Source organism: Bradysia coprophila, unplaced genomic scaffold (assembly GCF_014529535.1).
Source record: "Bradysia coprophila strain Holo2 unplaced genomic scaffold, BU_Bcop_v1 contig_94, whole genome shotgun sequence".
Taxonomy (NCBI): Eukaryota; Metazoa; Arthropoda; class Insecta; order Diptera; family Sciaridae; genus Bradysia; species Bradysia coprophila.
This window is the reverse complement of record NW_023504022.1, coordinates 4,283,539-4,308,482: the sequence shown is the minus strand read 5'-3', so window position 1 is coordinate 4,308,482 and position 24,944 is coordinate 4,283,539. Positions and strand designations below refer to the sequence as shown.

Below are 24,944 nucleotides of genomic sequence, written 5' to 3'. Positions count from 1 at the left end.
TCTCTTCATTAGAAAATTTTTACTAAGTGCGAACACGAAATTCGAGTCAGGTTTCGAATTTCCGAAAGTAAAAAAAAAAATTGAATACGTGAAAATGGGTGTTCGTTTTGATATATGAATTTTATGCACTGCTTGGTTCATATTTGCAAAAAGATATTGTAAAGAAGTCAACAACGAAGATGAAAAAAATATATACTAAAAATGAATCTTTTTGCAATTTTATATATTCGAATTCCATGTTCGTTTTTGCATTCAATGCACGGACTTAAACCGCTTTTGTTGGAGCTTACTTTTTCTTTAGTTGAATTGAGTCTTCAATTATCGTCCATGTTAGCATTGTCAGATGCGAATCAACGAATCCTAGGTCTATTCTAAGAAGCTTTTCCTGTGCAACAAACTCACTAGCATGAATCCTGATGTTCCTTAGGAAAATGTCTGATTAGAATTGCAGCTTCATACGATTTGATTGAATTAAAACAAACGAAATATTTGTAAAAAATTATGGAAAAATATTTATTTAATATTGTTCATTGTAACAAAAAGGCTAATTAGGTTCTCTCCTAAAAATTTTTGTATTTTATTTTGATGTCGAATATTATTTTCAGCGTTCTTATATTCTATCATACATCAAAATTTTGCTTATTTGTTTTTTTTACAGTAAAAAGTATTGGTAAAGTTAGCAAAATTACCAACGTTCGTCAACATGCGACCAGCGCGCCATCTTAATTATTCACAAGAAGCTTTTACAATTTACATATAAAAGTATCGGGATTTGAGTTTAGAGTTTGACCCTTTAAATTTTGTTATTTAAATTCGTCACTTTTAATCAACTTTATAAAAAAAACAACACATTTCTTTGGCATAGTGTAGAATAATTTTTAGTTGCTATTTGTATATGAAATTGAAATAAATTCATATGCAAGAGCCTAATTCCAGATAATTTTTCTCTTTTTCTTTTACGAAATATCTAAACTTGAATAAAAGCTAAGACGAGTTATTTAATGCAACCTTGCTGCCTTTTTGCGTCTGTAACACAAACGTATAAAAATATGGGTAAATTTTTACAAAAAACTTAAAAATAATGTAATAATAATTGTTCGGTGCGGCTGAACACCTTTTTTCACTAGAAGGGATCTCCACCCGGGTGAAAAAGGAACCACATTCAGTTTGCGGATCCATTCAGCCGTTTCAGTGTTAAAATGACATTTTCAAATCGTGATATGTCCAAAATGAAGAGAGTTTGAAACTCTTTGAATGGCGATATTGGTAGAGGATTCCATGCTCTATTAAACGCCGACAATGGATTTTACGAAATTGTCTGACCTGTATAATATTTGAAAAATTTTATTTTCACCATCCTCGGCGAAACATGGACTCATCTGTAATAAACAGGTTGACCCTGTCTGCAACAAAACAATAATGCCTGATCAGCCTGCAGCAAGGTCACTCTACGACGAAATTTTCAATTCATTATCTATCTTCAAGTGCTAGTTCGTTTAGGATGAGTAGAATTGTTATCCATTCTTCATAAATAAGTGATTTAAGTTATTTGAAGCAATTCTTACATTAATTACGTGTATCTGGAGTCGATTAAAGCTGATTTCCACATACTTTTGGGATAAATTTCCTCTAACGGCTGGCGAAATCAGCTTTAACCGCAGGCTGATCAGGCACTATTGTTTTGTTGCAGACAGGGTCTACCTGTCTATTGCAGATGAGTCCTAGTTTCGCCGAGGATGGTGAAAATAAAATTTTTCAAATATTGTACAATTCAGACAAATTTTGTAAAATTCATTCTTAGCGTTTAATAGAGCATGGAATCCTCTACCAATATCGCCATTCAAAGAGTTTCAAACTTTCTTCGTCTTGGACATATCACCATTCAAAGATGTCAAATTTTCGACTTTAGCTGGCTGTAGCTACGTGGTCAAGTTGTCGGGGGGAGCCATTTCAATACGAATTAGCTTAGAATTAGTCCCTCTATCCGTTGCGATAACAATCTGAGACGGTCTAAAATAGGTCTCAGAGACCTTATTTTTCACCCGGGCACAAGTAGTTTTGACATGAATTTAAAATATTTTACTGGTAGCCTTTTGAAGAAAGTTGATTTTAGTGGAAATATTTTAAATGCATGTCAAAACTGCTTGTGAAGATCACCTCTAGTGAAGTTATTTTCTAATATTAATATTACTAAATTTTATGAATACCTTGTTCCTTTTTCTCCTCTCATCAACCATCATATTCATATAATCAATCTCTTCGATAGAAAAATCCGTTTCGTAAAATTTCCGTTTGCGTTGATCCTAAAAACGATTTTCAATTTAGTTATTATATGTAAGATTAGTATTTTCCATATCTAGGGATAAAAAGATGAAAAGTAGGGTTTTCGTGTGAATTTTGTTGATCTGAGGCGAAGCCGAGACTTTTCATCTTTTTATCCCGAGTTATGTAATGGATTTTAAATGCTGAGAGCTTCCAAAGAAGTGCTTGAAACATGAAAAGTACGGTTTTCGACGCATGTAGCATGTAAATATATTTTACTCAGAGAGTCTCTTCAGATGACGAGCGCTGTTTCAGCATCATTTCATATAATTGCTGCTGTTTGTTTCAGAAGGATTCTTTTGAAAAGCCGCCTACCAAAATCGGACCCATTCCACCTGGGATTGATATATACATGGTTTGAAAGGTCTTTGCCAGTAGTCCTCAAAACAGGCCTCACACGGTCTCTAGCCACACCTGGTTGCTGGTTGAACATCTCCGAAGTTGGTAAAATGGTGATTTTTATCCGAATTTTTTGGCCGTTATAAACGATCGTCCCGGGCGAGAGTGGGCTCGTTGGAAAGCTGAGTTCAAGTAGTTTCGGGTCATGCCTAGTTTAATTTAATTCATTGACATAACAGAATTTTATGTTAGCACAACCCCGCTACTCGTAAAACTCGCCAGGAATCACGAGGCAGGCATGGGGTATCAATGGAAATCTTAGACAATGTATGTTACGACTAGCATGTTAGGTTCCCATGTGTTATATTTATAGAGACCTAACAAGTGAAATCTGGACCACTGGCTTAACGTGACTTCCGAACAACGCCTCGAAGTATGCAAATACTGTCTGAGGAAAGTTAGGTGCTAAATGATATCAAACCTAAATGTAGGCTAGATATATCAACACAAATTTAACTTGATTGGGGTACGTCATACGAGTCATTCAGTGTGTACATCGTTAGCCACCAAACCCAGTGCAACTATACAAATTATGAAGCTTGAATAGCTCCTTAGCTCCTTATGAAGCTTGTGTAGCTCCTTAGAATTTATACATACTGGAGCTACGTGGATCATTTATTAAAGAATTACTTTTTTTGAAAATAATGAGTTGAGTGGACGTTGGACGTTACCAATGCGATACGATGTGGTACTAGAAAAATTCCTTGTGGAATTGTCTGACACGGGAATCAAACCCAAGTCATTTTGGTGGAAGACTAGTACCACTAAATAACTACTAAGTCATCCCGTCAAATTAAGAGCAATTGTTCCTTGTAAACAACAGCTGATCAACACTTCATTTAATTTCGTCGGAAAGCAAAGACAAAAGTTGTTTTGACGCACAATGTCGTTAATTTCACCATTAACAACCTGATTAACGATCAATTATATTCTAGAAGAGTCATTTGAAACTTTCATGCCAAATCCCTCAATTAGAACACCTCGCACGATCATTAAAATCCACTCAACCCATTTAAGTTTTATCAATTTTATGCTACGTCGGCATCGATTAGTGAGCCATTTTTCACTGCATTTTTTTGTCAAAGTTCGGGTTTGCGTCCAAAAGCACATGAACATTATCGATGGGTGAAATTACGAACATTCATCCACCGCGCTACCATGACAATATCACATTGAAATGTCTGAAGGTTTTTTATCAATTACCTCAGCTTCAGTTAAACTTCTAGATGGACCAGGCTGTGGACTATTGCTTCCTTGTGCGACAGTTGGCGCTGGAGGCTGTGACCAACCAGGTGTTGCTCCTGGTGTCGCCTTAGAAGATAATTGAAGGTCGCAGGACACCATTTTTTCCATCGCCTTAGTTACCGCATCGTCTTTCAGTGCTTCCCCGATTAGTGCTTCATCTGTTGAGTCGATGCTCGGAACCGACGATGGAGCGTCCGACTCAATAGATTCTTTTCCGGAATCTGAGCTACTCATTTTGTTCCTGTGTAAACGTTGAATTATTGAATTTTGGGGCATCAAAAACAGTGAGTTGTGTGAACCGTTAATGACGAGCCACTGTGAAAATTACCCCCAACTCCCAGCTACACAACCAAAACAAACATTGATTGTGGTACATATAATTATTGCACTTACAAATAATTATCAAAAATGAATACCGCGCGTCGAATTTTGCTACCAAACCGACCTCTGGTGTTGACTTTGATGTGGTGATGTATGAACCCTGACCACCAGTTGACAGTTTATGTGTTGACAGCTGTTGTGATGGAAAAACTTCCAAAAGTCGGATATGGCTACTGTCTGCTGCCTTTCCAAAAGACCTGTTTAATGTACCAGAACGTGGCAGGCAAACATACAACAAATGCCGACACGATTTTGCACAGACAATTTACAGGTTCCTTTCATAGAAAAACACTTCATGTGAGGCAATAACCCGTGGTACTTCACTATTTTCGTAAACAACAGACTCTCGGCACAATTTTAGTTCCAATTTACTTTGAATTAACTTAAACTGTCTAGAAAACACTTTTTCTTCCTGAAGTACCAAAACCGTCACATTCACTCACCAAATTTAGTACCGAAAGAGCAACATTCTCCGACACTTTTTTCTCTCAATTTTCATTCCCGCTTATGTCATTTTCGATCCTATCTTTATTCTTTCCCAGATGTGTCATGTACTATACAAATGAAAATGCTACACATGTGATATTAAATGCGATCTCGCATCAGATTTTGTGATATCGCATGCGATCTCGCATTATATTTTGTTATATCGAATGCCATCTCGCATGTGATATTGTGATATCGCATGAGATTTTGTGATATCGCATACGATCTCGCATGTGGTATAGAGATCGCAGCTGAATATGGCGTGCAAATCTGTTGTTATGTTTTGTTCGGAATGTGACTTTGGTACTCCAGGAAGAAAAATAGTATACATACCACGGATCCGCTTCGCGTCGCTCCATCCCTGGACGTTTTCACCACCTGGGTCTAAAACACACCTTTTCGATCCTTGGTATGTAACATACTATTTGTTCCGCCAACAGAACGGGTACCACATTTATCTTATGCCACTCTTTCCATCAAAAATCCATCAAAAATTATCCGTTGAGAACCGTTGACAATTTACTGTCTGTAACCAAATTTAATTATCGATAACACTGCACTCGTCTTACATTATGTCACGGTAAATTTCGAATGTCAAAATTTACGAAAGCCAAGAGTGTTATTTTCGTAGTACACATCCCAATATTCCAGTACAAAAAATACGGCGGCTTACCTTGCAACGTACTGAGAGCGCTTAAACGCATTGAAAATAGGAAATCGTAATTACGACTACGATTAGTCAGTGCCGTTTTATCCAATTTTAGCGAACTCAATTAATTTTTCATTTAACTTCACCCCTTATTTTGAATGAACCCCTTATAACTTATGGTACCACACCTAGACTATGTTAGGACTGTGTTCGCAAAGAAAGAGCTCTTTGTGTATATCTCCGAACTTAGTCCAAGTCCAAAATTTAGAACCCGCCTCCTGTAGAAGAAATGACCCGCCTCTTTTCAATTTAAGTTCATAATGTTAACGTTAAAGGTGTGTCTAATTTAAGTGAAATAGGCGTGTCTTTAAAACGGGCAGTCCATTTTAATAAAATAAAATATTTTATACCGATTCTGGACTGTCCAACTTTTTTCTCGAGTCTTATTTCTGGACAGTCCAATTTTCTACTTACGAATCAATTCTGGACTGTCCAACTTTTTTCGCGAGTCTTATTTCTGGACTGTCCAACTTTTTCTTCGACTCTTATTTCTGGACAGTCCAATTTTCTTCTTACGAATCAATTCTGGACTGTCCATATTTTTTCGCGAGTCTTATTTCTGGACAGTCCAATTTTCTACTTACGAATCAATTCTGGACTGTCCAACTTTTTTTGCGAGTCTTATTTCTGGACTGTCCAACTTTTTCTTCGACTCTTAATTCTGGACAGTCCAATTTTCTTCTTACGAATCAATTCTGGACTGTCCAACTTTTTTTGCGAGTCATATTTCTGGACTGTCCAACATTTTCTTCGACTCTTATTTCTGGACAGTCCAATTTTCTACTTACGAATCAATAAAAGGTTGAATTCCCTAGGTTTGGAACAAAACGCCTTTACGTTAAATTTCGTAAAAGGATGAATTCCCTAGGAACGAGCTAACGCCTTCACACAGACTAATTATTATTAGACGATGCGAGAGAAAAAAAATTAACTCCTAAGTTACCGACACGGTAGTTACCTACGGGGCAATGGGCCGGATCGCTCGGCGTGTTAAAACGCTTTTTATGTACAATTAAAATTGGTATTGGTTGGACAGTCCAGAATTGATTCGTAAGAAGAAAATTGGACTGTCCAGAAATAAGACTCGCGAAAAAAGTTGGACAGTCCAGAATTGATTCGTAAGAAGAAAATTGGACTGTCCAGAAATAAGACTCGCGAAAAAAGTTGGACAGTCCAGAATTGATTCGTAAGTAGAAAATTGGACTGTCGAGAAATAAGAGTCGAAGAAAAAGTTGGACAGTCCAGAAATAAGACTTTAAAAACACGCCTATTTCACTTAAATTAGACACACATTTAACGTTAACATTGTGAACTTAAATTGAAAAGAGGCGGGTCTTTTCTTCTACAGGAGGCGGGTTCTAAATTTTGGACTTGGACTATCTTCGGATATGTCTTTGTGTCTTGATTCGTATGAAAATGTAGTCATTCTATCGTCTTCACAACAATTTTGTGAATAATTAATTCTCTAAGGCTAGATTTACACTTACCAAAAAAGTACTCCGTGTGAGAGACAAAATTGATTTTTTTCAATTTTTGCTTTGTTTATTTGACAGTTTGCTCTCTCACGGCTCGCTCACCAAGTACTTTTTGTTGAGTGATTGAAATTTTAAACAAAGACACTATAAAACGAAAATCCTTTTCATCGATAGCATCGCTTGAATTCGTTGTTGAATTTGTCAAGGTACTCTAGGGATAAACGACTCGGACGACTTTCGTTTTTGTTTAATTCGCTCTTACGTTTTTACGCGGATTTGACTGTATTTGGACTTAGAATATGGCCCTTATGTCGTGGTTGTTGTTGTTCTGTTTAGCTCAGCTGAAATCTTGAATGTGATGAAAATATAATGAGCGTTGAATTGAAGCTTTAAGTGAACTGAAACTGACGCTGAGACTCTGAGTGAACAGTGGATCAACGGTGGATCAATGGACAAAAACTTCGTTTCTTGCACAGATAATCTGTAGACCCCCTAAACCCCTGTGCGTCTTTCTTAAGACGACAGGTAAAAAAGTCCATTCTCTTTGCGAGATGTATACGGTCAGAGCAAGGTTCTGAAAGAACAGGTTAAGACAACTCTGAGTTGATCACGAAGGCGGTGACACACAATTGCGTCAACGGCTTCGAATTTTATATGTAAAATGGAACTTAACAAAAACAAAATTCTGAATTTTCGTGAAAAATAATTTCCTCAAATTGATTTCTCACACTATCTGTTTATAAAATTTGGTGTCACTCTCCTTCGTGGTTGTCTTAACCAAAGTATATAAACACTGAAGGTAGCGCAGATCCGCAAAAACATGCGAATCCCTACTTTGAGGTGAATTTATTGTATATCAATACACATGCGTACAACATACTGTAAATATATGTATTGGCGTCATACGAAATTCACCTTAAAGTCGGGATCCGTATTTCTTGCTATTCCCTGAGGGACTGCGCTACCTTCAGTGTTTATATACTTTGGTCTTAACCTGTTCTTTCAGAACTTTGGAATTTGTACCGTATTAATGTTGCATAACGGCGGTTGAAAGTTCTAGTACAACAACGGCAAAAAATCTGTCATTTTCTCCGATTTTGTTTTGACACACGAATCATCAACAACCATTTTACTTGGCAACATGTAAAAGAAATCTGGGTGTCGAACATTTATTTATCTTTTTTGCTTTTGGTTTATTTCTCTTTTGTTTACATTTTTCGTTCGTAATTTCCTCCACATTTTTTCGCTGACACACATCCAATTATTATTTCGATGAAAGAGTGCCCAGGACAGCGGTACGAACGATTACAATTTCCTGCAAGTTGTTGTTCTTTTGCTATGTTCCAGTGACGAAATTCATGATTTTTTATCAATGAGGATCGCGAATATGGGTAAGTTGGAATCGAGTTGCGTTGGTGAATCGCCGTTCGCTGAACAAAACCTTATTTCAGCCGAGACTGTTCTTCGTACCAGTTTACGAGCCCCAAACATAGCGCAATTGTCTCCTACGCCATCGCTAAGTGTGTCAAATACTTCGATAACAATATCGAACACTTCTTACCCGTCGGGGACGCAGCCACTGGAGTCGCCAGCATCGTCTTCTCATTCACCGGGTAATTCAACTCAGGCAGCTGCAGCCCAACGACTCCAACTATTAAAGCAACGGAAAACGGATCTGGAGAAAATTCTTCTGGAAAAGAACAGTCTCCTGCAACAGTTGTGCCGTCAGGAGGCACAGATCATTGGCTGCTATGACTTTGAATCGACCGACGGTAAATCGTCAACACTAAGACGTAAAGTGAACACGGCCTTTAAGTTGCCCGAAAATTTACTGAATGGCACCACAGACAAGGAAGATGAAATCAACAAATTGCTGCTGGGGAAGCAGATTCAACAGCAAATTTCGGAGGCGTCGCTCAAAATGGCAAATGATGCGTCCCAAACGAAGTCGATACGGCGAACGCACAAGAATAACTACGAGGCAGCCCAGCAGAAATTGACTTCGATCAATCAGAGTCTGACGGCTCTGAAAAAGCGTCAAAATTGTGATGTGACCTCGACGGCTTATCAGAATCAGTTCAAACAAGCCTCGCCCATTCTGAAGAACGTGAGCGACAGCAAATATGCGACGAACAACAACAATTTTTTGCATCCGACGAGCCAGGCCTCACCGACCCAATTCAACAATAATTTCATTGGCAGTGCCGTTAACTCACATCAATTGCTTATGAAGGCGTACAGTGGCAATATAAGTCCCAACATCAACAACAACAACCACCATTCGATGATGCAACGGCGGAATTCGTTGATTTCGAACACATCCTCGACTAATCTTGATGTAATGCCCACGACGCCGACTAGTTCTCGACATCATCGACAGGAAACTGTAACCGCCCCATACGATTTTGCCGGTTATCATCATGTCCACCACAATGCCAGTGCTTCCAATAACAACAAGGCAGACTTTTCGATCCCAGACACTTCCACCAGTCCACACAAATTGAAGAAGACCGCCTTGCTGGACAACGATTACAATTTGCAGCGATACTCGCCGATATCATGCGAAACCGATACGTTCAACTACCACAATCACTACAATCAATATTCACCCGGTGATATCATTACGACGGTGTCACCGGAATTCCGATCATCGCCGCAGATGAGTCGACTAATGTTGTCCGGGCAGCATGTCAATCAACCGAGACAATTACCAATGAACCATCGGTTGGATAATGCACCGCACACGCAACCAATGATGATACAGGCTCAACGACATCCGTACAATCAACGGCTGGATGTTGTTGTGGATGATTCTGCTATGACTGATCAATTGAATGGTAGACTGATCTCGCCACCAATCACTTCGAAAGGTACGCTAATGGTACATCAAGGATTGGGTGGATACTGGATGACTTTGGACAACAACGAACGAGTCTGGTGCTCGGTAGACCGGTGAGTTTGCAAAATGCATACGTACGTTCGTGTTCTCATGCAAAATTTTCAAATTTCTTCGCTTTCAGATTTGCTAGCCTTGATCGGAAAGGTCAGTCGTTAAAATTGCGAAAGCAAGCGCCAGTCACTTTGCAAAAACAGCCGACCATTTCCACGTCGCTCGGAAACATCGAACACATTTCGAAGCTGAACATCGACGAAAATGCCGACAGCTTGTCCATATCGTCAATGAACAGTGAGCAAAAGAAATTCAAGGAACGAGCATGGTAAGTGATGCGCCTTTCACACAAAAGATTTGTTTTACAATCTAGCATCTCACTGCCAGGATCGAAACCTCTTTGGACTGTCCACCGCCCAGACCGATTGACGAACGACAACGAAAACTTATGACTCCGTCTCCGCCACCTCCGGTACTACATCAACGCGAAAAGAAAAAGTTGTCGTCGCACTCAATGCATTCACCGGGTCGTAATAATTACCTGTATGCGAGTCCATCGAACTCATTCTACAACGAGAAGCAATTACAGCAGCAAATCGGTCACAGTGCGTTAGATAGAAACTTCAGCAACTCGGCCTTAACACTTGCACCGGCAGCTAAATTGGTAACACACAAACCGTCGGATTTCCATCATCAGACGAAACCGTTACCCATCCCACCGAAACAACCTTATCCATTACCTTCGGCCGCGACAACCGCATCGGTATCTCATCCAAATCAACATCGAGTAACGCAACAACAACAGCCAACATCTCCGTCACGTCCACCACCACAGCAAATGCAGAAGCAATTACGACGAACAGCATCGAGTGCATCGTCAACATCGACCAATTTGCTGATCAATCCGACCAATATCGAAGTTGAATCGCCCAAGAACATGACTGTCGTTCAGCCGGCTAAATTTCAGCCGTACAAAGAAGAGTCGAAGCCGTTCGAAATGTCCGACTTTTACAAATATTCAACGAAATTTCGGCAAAAGAATAATGGCAACGATGTGACAGCCGACCCATAACATCAGTTGAATCTATATTAAATGACTGAGCATACATTCCATTAGAGTCAACGCACAGAACCCACCCCATTTCAGTATAATAATCCGAGGCAATAAAAAACATTTTTCGTTAACGACCGTCGCCGGTTGGATCAGATCTAACGGCCGGTCGTTTTTTCTATTTCTTTTTTTATATTTAGAATAATTTTGTGTTTAAGGGGCAGTGACGCTTTTAGCAGTGACAAAATGATGAGCGAACTCTTTATCGATAATTTTCTCCAATGATATGACTATGATGTAGATGATGATATTTAGCCCGTACTAAGGACATTATTAAACAGTAAAATCATCCACTTTGAAGTGTATATGAAAATTAAGTGTTAAGGATTCAACATCACAATAGACTAGACACGATATTGTTAAGTTAGAGAATTTTTTTTTATTAAATCGTTTTTTTTTTTGTAAAATGTCTCTTATTCCATGTGTGGGATACCTACAACGATAAATCAACCTTGCGTCCTTGTGTCGTTATATTGAAAGCTTTTCTGAGGTCATGCTTAAAATTTCGTCGTAGATGGACTTACCTAACTTAGGCGCTCAATAGAACTTCACTGTTGACCAGAGATATAGCAAGTGGGGTGTTGTTGGAACGCTGAGACTAGCAGCAAAACAAAATTAAGCAGTTTGGCTGCGAAAAAATAACATGAGTGTGACTTAGGTGTTGTTGAGGTTCACAACTTTGGCCAAAAATGAGAGAAAAATTTTGAACCACTATAAAGTTGCTATGGAAACAATTTTCAAAAAGTAATTTTTTGTACATTGGTAGAGCTAATGTCCCTCTACTTGTACAACTAATTACCACCTCTGTGACTCAAGTATCCACACCTGTAGAACCTTTCAAAGATCGTCATTTTTCAACTTCAATGAGTCTAGCTGGTATAGCTGGAAGGTGCAACTATGAAATACTAACCAGTTTACTGCATAAAAACGCGATTTCTCAATTATTTAAATGAGGTATTTTTCAAGGGGGGTCACAACTTAAACAAAAAAAAAAGTTGTTCGGGGAAGCAACGTGGGCCATTTCACTGAGCACGGTTCTGAGCTCCTCTAGTAGTCCTCTATTCAAATCCGTAATCAATTTTTGGGTCCATAAAACTTCTTCCTTGTTCAGGGAAACCGTGGTTGACTACACAGATTTTTGTATAATTTTCACAAATTGAAATTTTTCCGTTTTTAAAGTGAAACGTCGCAATCTTACCGTTGATGAAGTCGAAGGATTAGAAATTGATCCCAATTTGGAGGAACCGCTTAAAGCGAAATTACGACAAGGTTTTTGTTTCAGTTTTTATCGTTCAAAACAAATTTAAGTTTTTAGAAAATTATGTTCATATATTCGATGATTGGTTACTCAGAAGCCACTGCCGGATCACACGGGAACTCACTCACTAGGTTTTATTCAGTCAATTTATACTAACGAAGGAAATAGAGAGATAAGATGAATTTTGAGAGATTCCTGTGTGATCTTAATTGCTTCTAAATTAGCTCAGTCGCAAGTTTACATCCGAAAAGGAGTCTCTTGTTGTAGTAATTAACATCCACCACATCCTTTAAAAATTGCTTCCTCATCCATCCTACCATTTATGACGAAAATAGTCGAACGAAATCCAGTTATTGGCTTTGCATCTTGTTTCTGTAAATAGTTTTCCTGTTTTATTTTATAATAAATTACCTCAGCTACCGCTCGATCGAATTCAATTCTATCCAGAGAACATTGGTATTCAAACAAATATTTATTTGTGGTCTTTGTGCATTGTTCTCAGGCAAACATCACCAGAAATTTGTACAGAATGTTTCGGAAAGAGAAATACCAAAATTTAAATCCCACAAGACACTCCTTTCGAACGAATAAAGCTAAAGCGAGAGTTAAAACAAAAAAGAAAATCTTAAATCACTTTTTATTCAAACACCGAACCATTTAACATATATTTTAGGATTGCGTTAACAAATTTCATTTATTTGGTTTTCGGTTCAAACTATCATAGCCTTTGAATTGAACACATAACACCCATAAATATATACTAGCGAACCCTACGGTTCTGTTTTGTCGCCTTTCCTTTGTAAATTCTATTGAACTGGACTGTCATTCATCGCATATTTTCGGTACCATGACCATGAGTGAAAGTTCACCATTTGCTGCTTCTATTGTCGCTTCAAATTATTGTTTGAATTTCGTTATAAGTCAATTGGTTTTACGGCGGATTTTTATCAAATTAACAAAATGTCGGATAGGCATTCTAAGGGAGTCTTCATGTTAATTCTTAAGTCTACTTCGTAATCAGCTAAGAAGTAGCCCTGGTGATTTCTTTTACGAACAACCAGTACATTGAGGCTCAGCATTTCTCGTGCGGCATAATTTAAGTGTTTCGCTTTATTGTCAAAATCCTCAATGAAACAGGAATCTTTAGAGACTATTCCAGCATTGCATCTCACGTTACCCAAAGTAATATAATGCTACTTCTTCACAGACCGACGAGCAGTCCTAACTTCCTAAGTGCATTTTCAAATTTTGGGTTTTGAATTCAGGCCCTTGTAATCGTTGTTCTAAATGAATCATAGATGATCTCTACTACTGCGATTTTACACAATTAATGCATGCTGACGATGAACATACTGAAGTATAAGAATTTTGTTTCCATTTGTTGACAATAACTCGATAATTTTACTGTCAATATGCTTGCCATCATCTATGTTAATGACCCATTGACGGAAGTTCTAAGTTCAGTTTTTTTGTCTGTTAACCGGTCTCATACCGTTATTCATCTGGTATCGAAAACAACGACAAAAAGAATGACAAGCTCTGGGTAATACGGTCCTCTATGTAGTAAAATTCATGTTAAGAAGATTGAAGTACAAGATTTGAAATCAACCGATTAAACATACTTTGATCTATGGAAGTAATACATAGACCCGATACTTGTCATATGTTTGCCGTCTGTAACAGGTTAACTTTCACTCTCCAGAATTCGTATTGAAATATTTTAGGTTCCTGACCTTAAATATGGAACGGGGCATTCATTGTGGACAATAAAAACCTTAGAAAAATACGCGTGAGCTTTTACATCTTTATTTTTCCCTACAGTCAGTTTACATCCAGTGAGACAGTCATTGTCATAATCGAAAATGCATTTGATGGAAAGACACTCTTAACAGGCCATACGAAGATGCGTTATAAATATTTTAAATTAAAATGGGCATACATCGAAAGTGGTAAATATAATTTTCGAATACAATTTCGACTTAATGAAGACATTGTAGTTTTAATTTTACAATAAACATGAACTACAGATTGCAAATTTCATACATTTTACGACTAATGCGGTGTATTTCAAGAATGATTGATCCCTTGTTGTAGAGCGTATGACCGATTTTAGTATTAGCATTTTATCGATGGACGACTTCGTTTTCAACATTACATGGGCTTTTTGTTGGAAATGCTAATCTAACATTTATAGCATTGACAATATGCTTACATTTTCAAGCTGGTCCAAACAACCAGTGTGTACATCATTCATGAAATGCAATAAACTTCATGAAAACTTCTATTTCTTAGTTATGAGTTAAGGGACATTGACACATAGCTAAAATTGCAGCTTGTGTGTTTCTTATCTAATTTTCGATGACATGTTTCACCAAAATCCTTTTTCAAAATTTAACGACCACGAGTGTGTCAGCTGTCAATAAAAAATAAATTTGGTTGTAGTGAGTTTGACCAGTTTTGAGAAAAGTCAGTAGTTTACCGAAATTTTCACAGGTAATCATTCCACTACAACAAAGAGTAGCCTTAGTGCTCAGTTGCGAACACGTTCATGGTCATTATTGCGGTCCTACATTTTTGAAATAGGATTCTGCAATTCTGCTAGAAAGACATCATCAAAAGTCATCTAAAATACAGCGTTAAAAACGCTTAAATTTATGCTTTCCAGCAAAGCATCCATGCATCTTATAAGAGGCACCGGTACTTAGCTAAAATTTTAGCCTACATTTGTGTGCCTCGTATTTCATTTTTGATGATATCTTTTCATCATATTCCTTTTTGAAAAATGTACGACCGCAATTCCGACCACGAATGTGTTAGCTTTAAATCAAAATTAGTTTTGGTTGTAGTCGTTTGACCAGCTCTGAGAAAAGTGAGCAGTTTAACGAAATTTTCATAAACTGCTCAAACTGCTACAACCAAATCTATTTTCTGTTGAAAGCTAACACATTCGTGGTCGGAATTGCGGTCGTACATTTTTGAAAAAGGATTAATTTTTAATTTTATTGGATTAAAACAAACGAAATATTTGTAAAAAATTATGGAAAAATATTTATTGTTCATTGTAACAAAAAGGCTAAAAAATTTTTGCAATTTATTTTGATGTCGAATATTATTTTCAGCGTTTTTATATTCTTATACTAAAAGAGCAGAAACGGCAGAAACTTGGATGAAAAGTGGAATCTTTCAGGATTAGTCGTGTCCTGAAAAATTCTGCTTTTATCAAGAGTTATTTGCAACGATCATAATCAGACAGGGTCTATTTTTGAGAAAAATATTTCTCGAATTTCTCAAAAATTTCACGAATTTCTAAAAATATTTCTCGAATTTCTCAAAAATAAATTCGAGAAATTTGAGATATTTTTGAGAAATTTGAGAAATACTTTTCTCAAAAATAGACCCTGTAATCAGAAAAAAAGACAATTTTTTCCACAATTAATTTTATTCGTTGGCCGGATTGGAAGGATTTTCTGCCGTTTCTACTGGACTTGTCGACCCGGTTGATTCCGGGGAGCTAACCATATTTGGGGGGGTTGTTTTCTACACAATCGTATAAAAATAAAGGTACATTTTTACAAAAAAACTTAAAAATAGTGTAATTGAGTCTGTTGGGATCAAAAGTAGGTCTTTTTCATATGTTAAATTGACGTTTTAAACGTCAAACTAAAAAAAAATATGAAAACTGGTACCAAAGTCGTTAATTTTTCCTGAAGAAAATGTCTTCAATTCTTTTGCTGAAGTAGAATTGAAGAAAAATTAATGACTTGGGACCAGTTTTCATATTTTTTTAGTTTGACGTTTAAAACGTCACTTTGACAGATGGAAAAGACCGACTTTTGATCCCAACAGACTCAATTGTTCGGTACGGCTGAACACCTGAACTAGAAGGGATCTCCACCCGGGTGAAAATTAAGGAACCACATTCAGTTTGCAACAATTCTAAGCTAATTTGTGTTAAAATGGCTTCCCTCGACAATCTGACCACATGGCCACAGCCAGCTAACGTCGAGATTTCGACATTTTCAAATCGTGAAATTCGCCATTCGAAGAGTTTCAAACTTTCTTGGTCTTGGACATATCACCATTCAAAGATGTCGAATTTTCGACTTTAGCTGGCTGTAGCTACGTGGTCAAGTTGTCGAGGGGAGCCATTTCAATACGAATTAGCTTAGAATTAGTCACTCTATCCGTTGCGATAACAATCTGAGACGGTCTAAAATAGGTCTCTAGAGACCATTTTTTTCACCCGGGACAAGTAGTTTTGACATGAATTTAAAATATTTTACTGGTAGCCTTTTGAAGAAAGTTGATTTTAGTGGAAATATTATTCCCTTGACTGAAAGTCATGGGTCTTACGGATGATAAACACCCCAAAATGTTTGTCACACAATGTTCAGTTCACTACTATGATTGAAAATGCATGAATGTATGACCAAAAACCTTAAATACAGAAAATGTTTGTCACACTTTGATGATTCCTTGATAACACGATAACTTGAGTAATTCTCAACGGATTTCCAAAAACTTTTTTTTTAATCGACGGGGAATTGAATTATTGAGGCTAAGTTCGAAGATGGGCTATGACGGTCGGGTGATCTTAGAGATATTCTTAAAAGAATTTTTGTCTCATCCCTTGATAACACGATAACTCGAGTAGTTTTCGACGGATTTCCAAAAACTTTTTTTTATTTGACGGGGAATCAAATTCCTCAGGTTAAGTTCGAAGATGGACTATAACAGAAGGGTGATCTTAGAGATATTCTCAACAGAATTTTTGTCTTGTCGCTTGATTCCACGATAACTTGAGTAGTTTTCGACGGATTTCCAAAAACTTTTTTTTAATCGAGGGGGAATTAAATTGCTGAGTTTAAGTTCAAAGATGGGTCGTAACGGACGGGTGATCTTAGAGATATTCCCAAAAGAATTTTTGTCTCGTTTCTTGATAACACGATAACTGAAGTAATTATCAACGGATTTCCAAAAACTTTTTTTTAATCGACAGGGAATAAAATTACGAAGGCTAAGTTCGAAGATGGGCTATGACGGTTGGGGGATCTCAGAGATATTCCCAAAAGAATTTTTGTCTCGTTCCTAGATAACACAATAACGTGACGCAATCCTCACCGGATTTCGATTTTTTTTTTCGACGGGGAATTCCATTACCGAGGATAAGTTCAAAGATGGGCAATAACGGGGGATCTCAGAGATATTCCCAAAAGAATTTTTGTATCGTCCCGTGATATTATCGTGTTATAAGTTGAGTAATTCTTAATGGTTTTTCACAAAAGAAAATTATAAACACTAAGAAAGACATTTTTGGGTTAAGCTCGTTAATAGAATATACTGACTGGAGTAATATCCTAGGATTTATTCATAAAAAAATTCTGTGTAATACCTTGGTATCGCTGATAAGAAAACAATTAAAGTTTGGACGAGTGGGAACTTTGCGGCCAGAGCGAAGCGAGGGCCGTAATCACACGAGTTTCATTTTTATTCAAGAGGTAAGCAAGAAATTTGCCTCTTTCCAGGGTCTGCTAGAAGACACTAAAACTTAAAAGCCATCGGTGCTTAGCTAAAACTGTAGCCAATATTTGCCTATCTCGTGCTGCCTTTTGGATGGTATCTTTTCATCAGAATCCTTTTTTCAAAACACATGACCGCAATAACGACCATGAACGTATTAGCTTTCAACAGAAAGTAGATTTGCGGTTGTAGTCACTTGACAAGCTATGAGAAAAGTGGGCAGTGTAACGAAATTTTCATAAACTTCTCAGTTTTCTCAGGGTTGGTGAAACTGCTACAACCAAATCTATTTTATGTTGAAAGCTAACACATTCGTGGTCGTTATTGCGGTCGTACGTACTTGAAAAATGATTCTGGTGGAAAGATATTGTGGTGATTCCACAATATGCATTCATCAAAGATTGCCATTGAATTGATTTGCATCATGTTGCCTTTGCATTCCCTTTATATACAGAGTTCATTCGAAATACAATTCATTCCATTCCCGGCTTCGGCCGAAGACACATCTAGTGTTTTATTGTAGATAGACATACAATCTCTCTCTACAAATTGGTGACCCCGACATTGAACAAATTTCAAGTCCGGCAATCACTTAACCAACATGAACTTTAATTTTCAGGTTTATTGCCTCAAAATAAATTTCACTTGTCTGTTAACATTTTAACCATCTTGAACATTCCAACATGGTAAAATTATTGGTATTGTTTAAAGGAACATTCCTTTACACAAATTAAGCCCATACCACGACCAAATTATTAAACACTTTAGCTAATCAGCAAGGTTATAATTTGCATGTTTCAACATGGACTGCATGGATTCGCTTTTTTTTAAAAAAAAAAAGGAACCACAGTCGTCACACATGGCACAACTAAGTTTTATTTGCAAAAACAAATAAAATTTACAACTTTTGGTCAACAATATCAATATATTGCCCTGAACCAACCAAATAAATGTTAATGGACTAAAAGCAAAGTGATTCAACACATTCACACTTTTACTCTCAACACCAAACATACTTCGCAACCAGACTTACACGTACACTTAGCTGTCAGAATTTTGTCTAACCAGAAGTATCTCAACGTCGCTACCTGACTACGTGCAAATCACTTAGTCTAAGACATGACGTACATCACATTCACTCTACACTCAAATCACTTTGCTGTGACCCAAAGTAGATCACTTGAATGTTGACAACTCAAAATTTAAATCGTTTTTTAAGAAAAAACTCAACGATAAGCACGAAAGTAAATTTAGACTTAAGTTTTATCTTTAAGTTATGATTAAGCAATTCAGACCAACACAAAAGTTGTCACTGCGCCTCTAGTACCCTTACTACACGCGTACAGTTCCACAAGTCAATCTTCATATAAATTTTAAATCTGCAAAATACTTGCACATTGTTTTCTACAACTACATTTCGTTCAGAATGTATTTAAAATTTTAAAACTAAAGTATTTGGTTGCCTTCCCCAATTTATTCGACTCACTGAATAAATTGGTTGTCTAGTTCCGCTAGTTCCAGGTAATGCTGTGTAGGAACGACTCATTCGGAGTTCAATCAGATCATTTCAGTAAAATTTTCAAAATTTATTCAAACGAACTTTATGTAGTTCCTTTTCAAAATTTCAGTACTACTTTAGCAAACAAAAACCTCAACCAAATCAACCTTTCGAATTCGAATCACCAAACATAAAAGATTTGCGTCATTCATGGAAAGTTAAGGTATAGAGCTTTTAGTCAAAATCGCTAGTCAAATACTAGTCGGCAATTGTTTTCTAACGAGGACGGGTGCTATCATAACATTTGATCACTCTGCTACTCTACTTAATTTCACTCTGTTAAACATTATTTCGGAAAGTCACTAACGACGTACTGTTAGAACTTATACCCCGTCACGTTGCGCAGGACAATAAATTTTGTAGAGGATTTTTTTAAAAGAATTCTATATGACTAGACATGTTTGACTAGACATTTCTTTTCCATTCAAAAATATTGCTCACTAATCCTTACCAGTTTCGACACAGAACTGCTACAAAGGAATAGCCAATAGTTTTTGAACTCAAGTTACGGACGTAATCGTACACTTGACAACCAACAATCCTATCATCCGATTGTTCATTTAAATCAGAAATGATTTAACATTCTACAAGTCTCAGAAACTTGTACAAAGACCTTTGTCACCACTAAAGAAATTCTCTAAAGTGTTGCCAAACAACAAGAATCTGATATCACACAACCCGGATCCAACATCACGATATCAGTCGAAATAAAATGTATTTTACTGCATTCCTTTTATTTCGCACATAGACGTGTCTTCTATGCAACTCAGAGCCTTGCTCAGAGCAGTACAACTTGGAAACATTTACATCTCTTTCCACAAACTAAAAAAAATCCAAAACCTACAGTGGATTCACCCTTTAAGTCAATTCACTCTAGTCTGCATCGAGGCTAAAACCTCGACGAAATTGCAGATCAGTCAAATTATATCAAAACTGTTAAACCATTTTAAACAACAACTCAAGAACAATTCGTAGACTGAACTGACTGAACTACGTATCACTCTACACAAACTGTATTGCAAATTAATTTTCCAATAAAATCAAAATTTCAAACACCCTAAATTCTTGTCAACCTACTTTTCATCATACTGAAAACTAGATTACAAATCGACTAATATTCCAATATCTTAGTCCATTTACGTGAAGACTCTTAAATTACAGTCAACTCACTAATCAAGATTAAAATTATGTATTTTCCTAGTCCTGACAACACATCAATACTAGCTAAAAACTTAAAGGGAATTTCTTTAAAATTCAAATATATTCTCTTTCAAACTTGAACTTGCTTAAAGCAACTTCTTGAGTCTGTGGGAATAAACAAATAAACATTCGTCACATGCATCGTTTTGGACCCATACGATTTGGAGCACTCAACAATCAAACCACCCTACTGCGGTGCCTGCCAGCATTAGACGTTAGCTGCTGCAACCACAATACCATGGAAAATCCTGCTCAACCCTCAAAACAAATGTTCATGCTCACGAGTGAATTGAACCAGACCATCAGAATCAAAACGGACCGTTCAAAGTTTTTCCAACGGGGGAAGTATTGTGGTGATTCCACAATATGCATTCATCAAAGATTGCCATTGAATTGATTTGAGTTCATTCGAAATACAATTCATTCCATTCCCGGCTTCGGCCGAAGACACATCTAGTGTTTTATTGTAGATAGACATACAATCTCTCTCTACAATATCATCAAAAGACAGTATTTAAAAATCACCAAAATGTATACTTTTCAGCAAAGCATTGATGCCTATTAAGTACTGACAATACGTATGAGCCAGTATATGGTCAAATGCTGGAATTTCTCATATAAGTACAAAAATCTTCTTGAGAAAATTAGTCGGTCAGTCAAGGGATCTAACCCATCCAAAAGATGGGGCCTAGTAAATGCATGTCAAAACTGTTTGTGAAGATCACCTCGTTTTAAGTTATTTCCTAATATTAAAATGATTAAATTTTATGAATACCTTGTTCTTTTTTCTTCTCTCTTCGATCATGATATTTATGAAGTCTATTTCTTCAATAGAAAAATCGGTTTCATAGAATTTGCGTTTGCGCTGGACCTAAAAACGATTTTCAATTTAGTTACTATATGTAAGAATAGTATTTTGAAAGATGAAAAGTAGAGTCGAACTCGGCACCGAAATTGGTCAAAGGTCTATCGAAGGAGGGTGGCAAAAGTCAAGAGCGAACTAAATACTAAGATCAAGAACGAAGACGAAGTCAAGGTAAAGTCAGAGCCGATTGCCAAATTGAAAATTGCTACGGTCGATGGTAAGAAACAAATCAAAGACAAAGTTAAGCAAGAAAGCGTCGAAAAAAAAGAACAAGACAAAGTCGAAGCGAATAAAAAAAACGGAAAAGGCGAAGGGTGAGACAGTGAAAGAGAAATCCAAATCTGATGATAAGGAACGGAGAAACAGCAAAGAAACTGCGAAAGAATCGGGTGATGTCAAGGAGTCGAAAGAAGCGAAAGAAAAAAGAAAAGAAAGTGGACCATCGAAAAAGTCATCAATATCAATCGAGGTCAAAAAAGACACCGAAAATCTGCCGAAAACCGTCAAAACATTCAACTCCAAATTCCGCAGTCACGGACTGGCCGAAGAAGCACCGCCACCGCCAAGCAGACGTGGCTTACAGCGTCCATCGTCTCAGCCAACCGCTGGTGCATCAATACCGGGTACAACGGTAACAAAACGACCATCACCGCCGCCCGAAAAGAAGGATGCAGTGGTACCGGAAAAGAAGCTGAAAATCGACACATCGTTGGCAGTGGAGAAACCGGGCATCAAACTGATACCGGCCAAACCGAAAAGTGAGTATCTTTCAAACAATTCATCTAATCTTTGGTTCTGTCGACTGATTTCAGATGTGAAATTTGGAATTGGAGTGCGCTGGCACATATTGTGAGTTGTTGTTGCATTGTTGGAACCAGTCGATGGTGTTTGTGAGTATTGATCGATAAATTTACAAATCAAAAGTTCTTTCACAGCAAACTAAGGAAGATGAAGAAGAAAAATAAACGAAAAATTCTCTGCCTAAAAGCTGCGCCGCAATTAACAATTGAGTAAAGGGCAATCTTTTTCTTGGATATTCAGTTCGCGCGAGAATCGTATTTACCGCCGATCATTCGAATCGAATTTATTTGTCGAACAAAAATCAATTTACTGTCATTTGTCATTACGGGCGTTCAAATCGACCAACAGCACATAGAAGTTTGAGAAAAACCACAAAACCACCATTCTCCATAATGTCACCTGGACTGACTCATAACTCCATATTTATAAGACCTCACAGTTGTCCTACTCTATTCAGCATCGTTGAGACCCCTAATGTTAATTAATTTTCACTGGATCTACTCTACATTCAGTCAAATTTTCATTTTTGATTCACTCGGTCTTAGAAGATCCGTTCAGCCACCGTCACTTATTTTTGGGAATTTCAATTCGTTCGACTCAACCCCTTTTGCGAACCTCAATGACCCAAATCCTCCAAGGTCGCAACACTCTGGAGGAAATCCAACAAATTACTCTGTACACTCTACTCACAGGTCCTTCCCTCCACGTTTTCTTTTCAGACCCGTTGTGACCTTTTCAATGTTACATTTGTACACACAAATGTTTTAAAATTTTGTGCCGAATGTGAATTTATGGGGTGTGTACATAATCCAGGTAAGACTCTTTGACAGTTGATATAAACTTTATCAATTACCTCGGCATCTGTTAACAACCGTGACGGGCCCGGCTTGGGACTTAATGAAGCTGGTGAGGCTGTTGGCTCTTGCTGCCTTGGCGATACGGGTACTTCAGGAATTGGTTTACTAGTTAATGGGAAGCAGGACACGACCATATCCAGTGCTTTTTGAACAGAATCTTCTTTCAACGCAAGGTCAAGCAAACATTCTTCCCCCGAATCGAGGCTCGGAACTGCGGTCGGTGGTTTTGAATCAATGGATTCCTCCTTACCAGAATCCGATCCGCTCATTTTTTCCTGTGTAAACATTGATGAGTTTAAATTGGGGGTATCAAAAACAGGGAGTTGTGTGAATCGTTAATAATTTTCACAGTGTTCCCATCGTTAATGACGAGCCACTGTGCAAATAATTATTATCGATTCCCCCAACTCCACCACACCACACTCTACACCACAAAAACAAACATTTGTATTATAAAATGATGAACTTACAGAACTTTATCAGCAATAATCGGACGTCTACCGCTCAATTAATTGAATTACTTTCTAATACAATCGTGACTTGATACTACTTTTCGAATGTAAAACACTGTAAATTTCGAATGTCAAAATTTACGAAAGCCAAGAGTGTTATTTTCGTATAGTACACATCGTACACATCCAAATATTCCAGTACAAAAAATATGGCGGCTCACCTTTTAACGTACTGAGAGCGCTTAAAACGCATTGAAAGGCGTAGGGCAATCTGGCACACGGCGTGAACATAGACACATTGATCACACTTTTTAAAAAGATAATTCGGACACATTTTTATCATATCGCACTTTGTAAAAGGAGAAATTAAGTAGAAAAATATGCAATTACGACGAACAGCATCGAGTGCATCGTCAACATCGACCAATTTGCTGATCAATCCGACCAATATCGAAGTTGAATCGCCCAAGAACATGACTGTCGTTCATCCGGCTAAATTTCAGCCGTACAAAGAAGAGTCAAAGCCATTCGAAATGTCTGACTTTTACAAATATTCAACGAAATTTCGGCAAAAGAATAATGGCAACGATGTGGCAGCCGACCCGTAACATCAGGTTGAATCTTCTCTATTATAATGACTGAGCATACATTCCATGAGAGTCAACGCACACAAAACCCACCCCATTTCAGTATATTAATCCGAGGCAATAAAAAACATTTTTTTGTTCGTTATCCGACGGTCGGTTGGATCAGATCTAACGGCCGGTCGTTTTCTTTTTGATTTAGAATTATTATTTGTGTCTGAGGGGACGCTTGGTGAGCGAACTCTTTATCGATAATTTTCTCCAATTGATATGACTATGATGTAGATGCCCGTACTAAGGACTTACAATTAAACAGTAAAATCATCCACTTTTAAGTGTATATGAGAACTAAGTGTTAAGGATTCAACATCACAATAGACTTAGACCATGATATTGTTAAGTTAGAGAATTTTTTATCAATATTAAACGATTTTTTTTGTAAGATGTCTCTTAATCCATGTGTTACCGACAGCGACGACAACAATAAATGAATGCCTCGAGTTAACGGTCTCCTTGCGCAACAAATGATATTCGAACGAAACATTACGCGATACATAAAACGAAAGGAATTAAACTGATTAACGCGGCCAATGGCCGGATTATGGAAGTTGGATGACCGACCCATGATGTGAACCAGGTAAATTTGAACGGATTTCGACTGTTTTTGCTTTATTAGATAGACATTGAACGTATACCAATCAGGGGAAAAAAGTTTATGAAATTTAGTTCACCGGAGCGTGAGCTAGGTCCCTTGGAGTAAGCTCATATCCGGCTACTCGGGAGTACAGTGAACGTGGTGTATTTTGACAATATCTCAAGTAAATTTTGACC

At 37.4% G+C, this 24,944-nt stretch overlaps 3 protein-coding genes and 1 long non-coding RNA gene across 6 annotated transcripts; 2 read left to right on the top strand and 2 right to left on the bottom strand.

The window, feature by feature from the left end:
* Window positions 1-929: 929 nt before the first annotated feature.
* Window positions 930-4,808, bottom strand: LOC119085031. 2 transcript variants are annotated; one of them, XM_037195224.1, is made up of 4 exons: window positions 4,360-4,808; window positions 3,925-4,207; window positions 2,208-2,303; window positions 930-1,026 (listed from the first exon to the last, which is right to left on the bottom strand). In XM_037195224.1, the coding sequence occupies exons 2-4, from the start codon at window positions 4,198-4,200 to the stop codon at window positions 985-987; spliced, it is 414 nt and encodes a 137-aa protein (XP_037051119.1). In that variant the 5' UTR covers window positions 4,201-4,207; window positions 4,360-4,808; the 3' UTR covers window positions 930-984. The 2 variants fall into 2 exon arrangements, with proteins under 2 accessions (XP_037051119.1, XP_037051118.1); XM_037195223.1 differs by having other exon boundaries at window positions 3,925-4,808.
* A 3,313-nt stretch (window positions 4,809-8,121) lies between these two features.
* Window positions 8,122-24,162, top strand: LOC119085029 (dual specificity protein kinase splA). Of its 2 annotated transcripts, XM_037195219.1 has the most exons (5): window positions 8,132-8,408; window positions 8,469-9,969; window positions 10,038-10,235; window positions 10,295-10,789; window positions 23,948-24,162. In XM_037195219.1, the coding sequence occupies exons 1-5, from the start codon at window positions 8,390-8,392 to the stop codon at window positions 24,135-24,137; spliced, it is 2,403 nt and encodes an 800-aa protein (XP_037051114.1). In that variant the 5' UTR covers window positions 8,132-8,389; the 3' UTR covers window positions 24,138-24,162. The 2 variants fall into 2 exon arrangements, with proteins under 2 accessions (XP_037051115.1, XP_037051114.1); XM_037195220.1 differs by lacking the exon at window positions 23,948-24,162 and having other exon boundaries at window positions 8,122-8,408; window positions 10,295-11,416.
* LOC119085032 lies at window positions 18,093-23,636 on the bottom strand. The gene is made up of 3 exons (XR_005089206.1): window positions 23,548-23,636; window positions 23,074-23,352; window positions 18,093-21,425 (listed from the first exon to the last, which is right to left on the bottom strand). It is a non-coding gene; the product is annotated as an uncharacterized LOC119085032 (long non-coding RNA).
* LOC119085030 (neurofilament medium polypeptide-like) lies at window positions 21,531-22,521 on the top strand. Its single transcript, XM_037195222.1, has one exon. It carries the CDS (start codon window positions 21,634-21,636, stop codon window positions 22,270-22,272), a length of 639 nt encoding a protein of 212 aa, XP_037051117.1. The 5' UTR covers window positions 21,531-21,633; the 3' UTR covers window positions 22,273-22,521.
* Window positions 24,163-24,944: the final 782 nt, after the last annotated feature.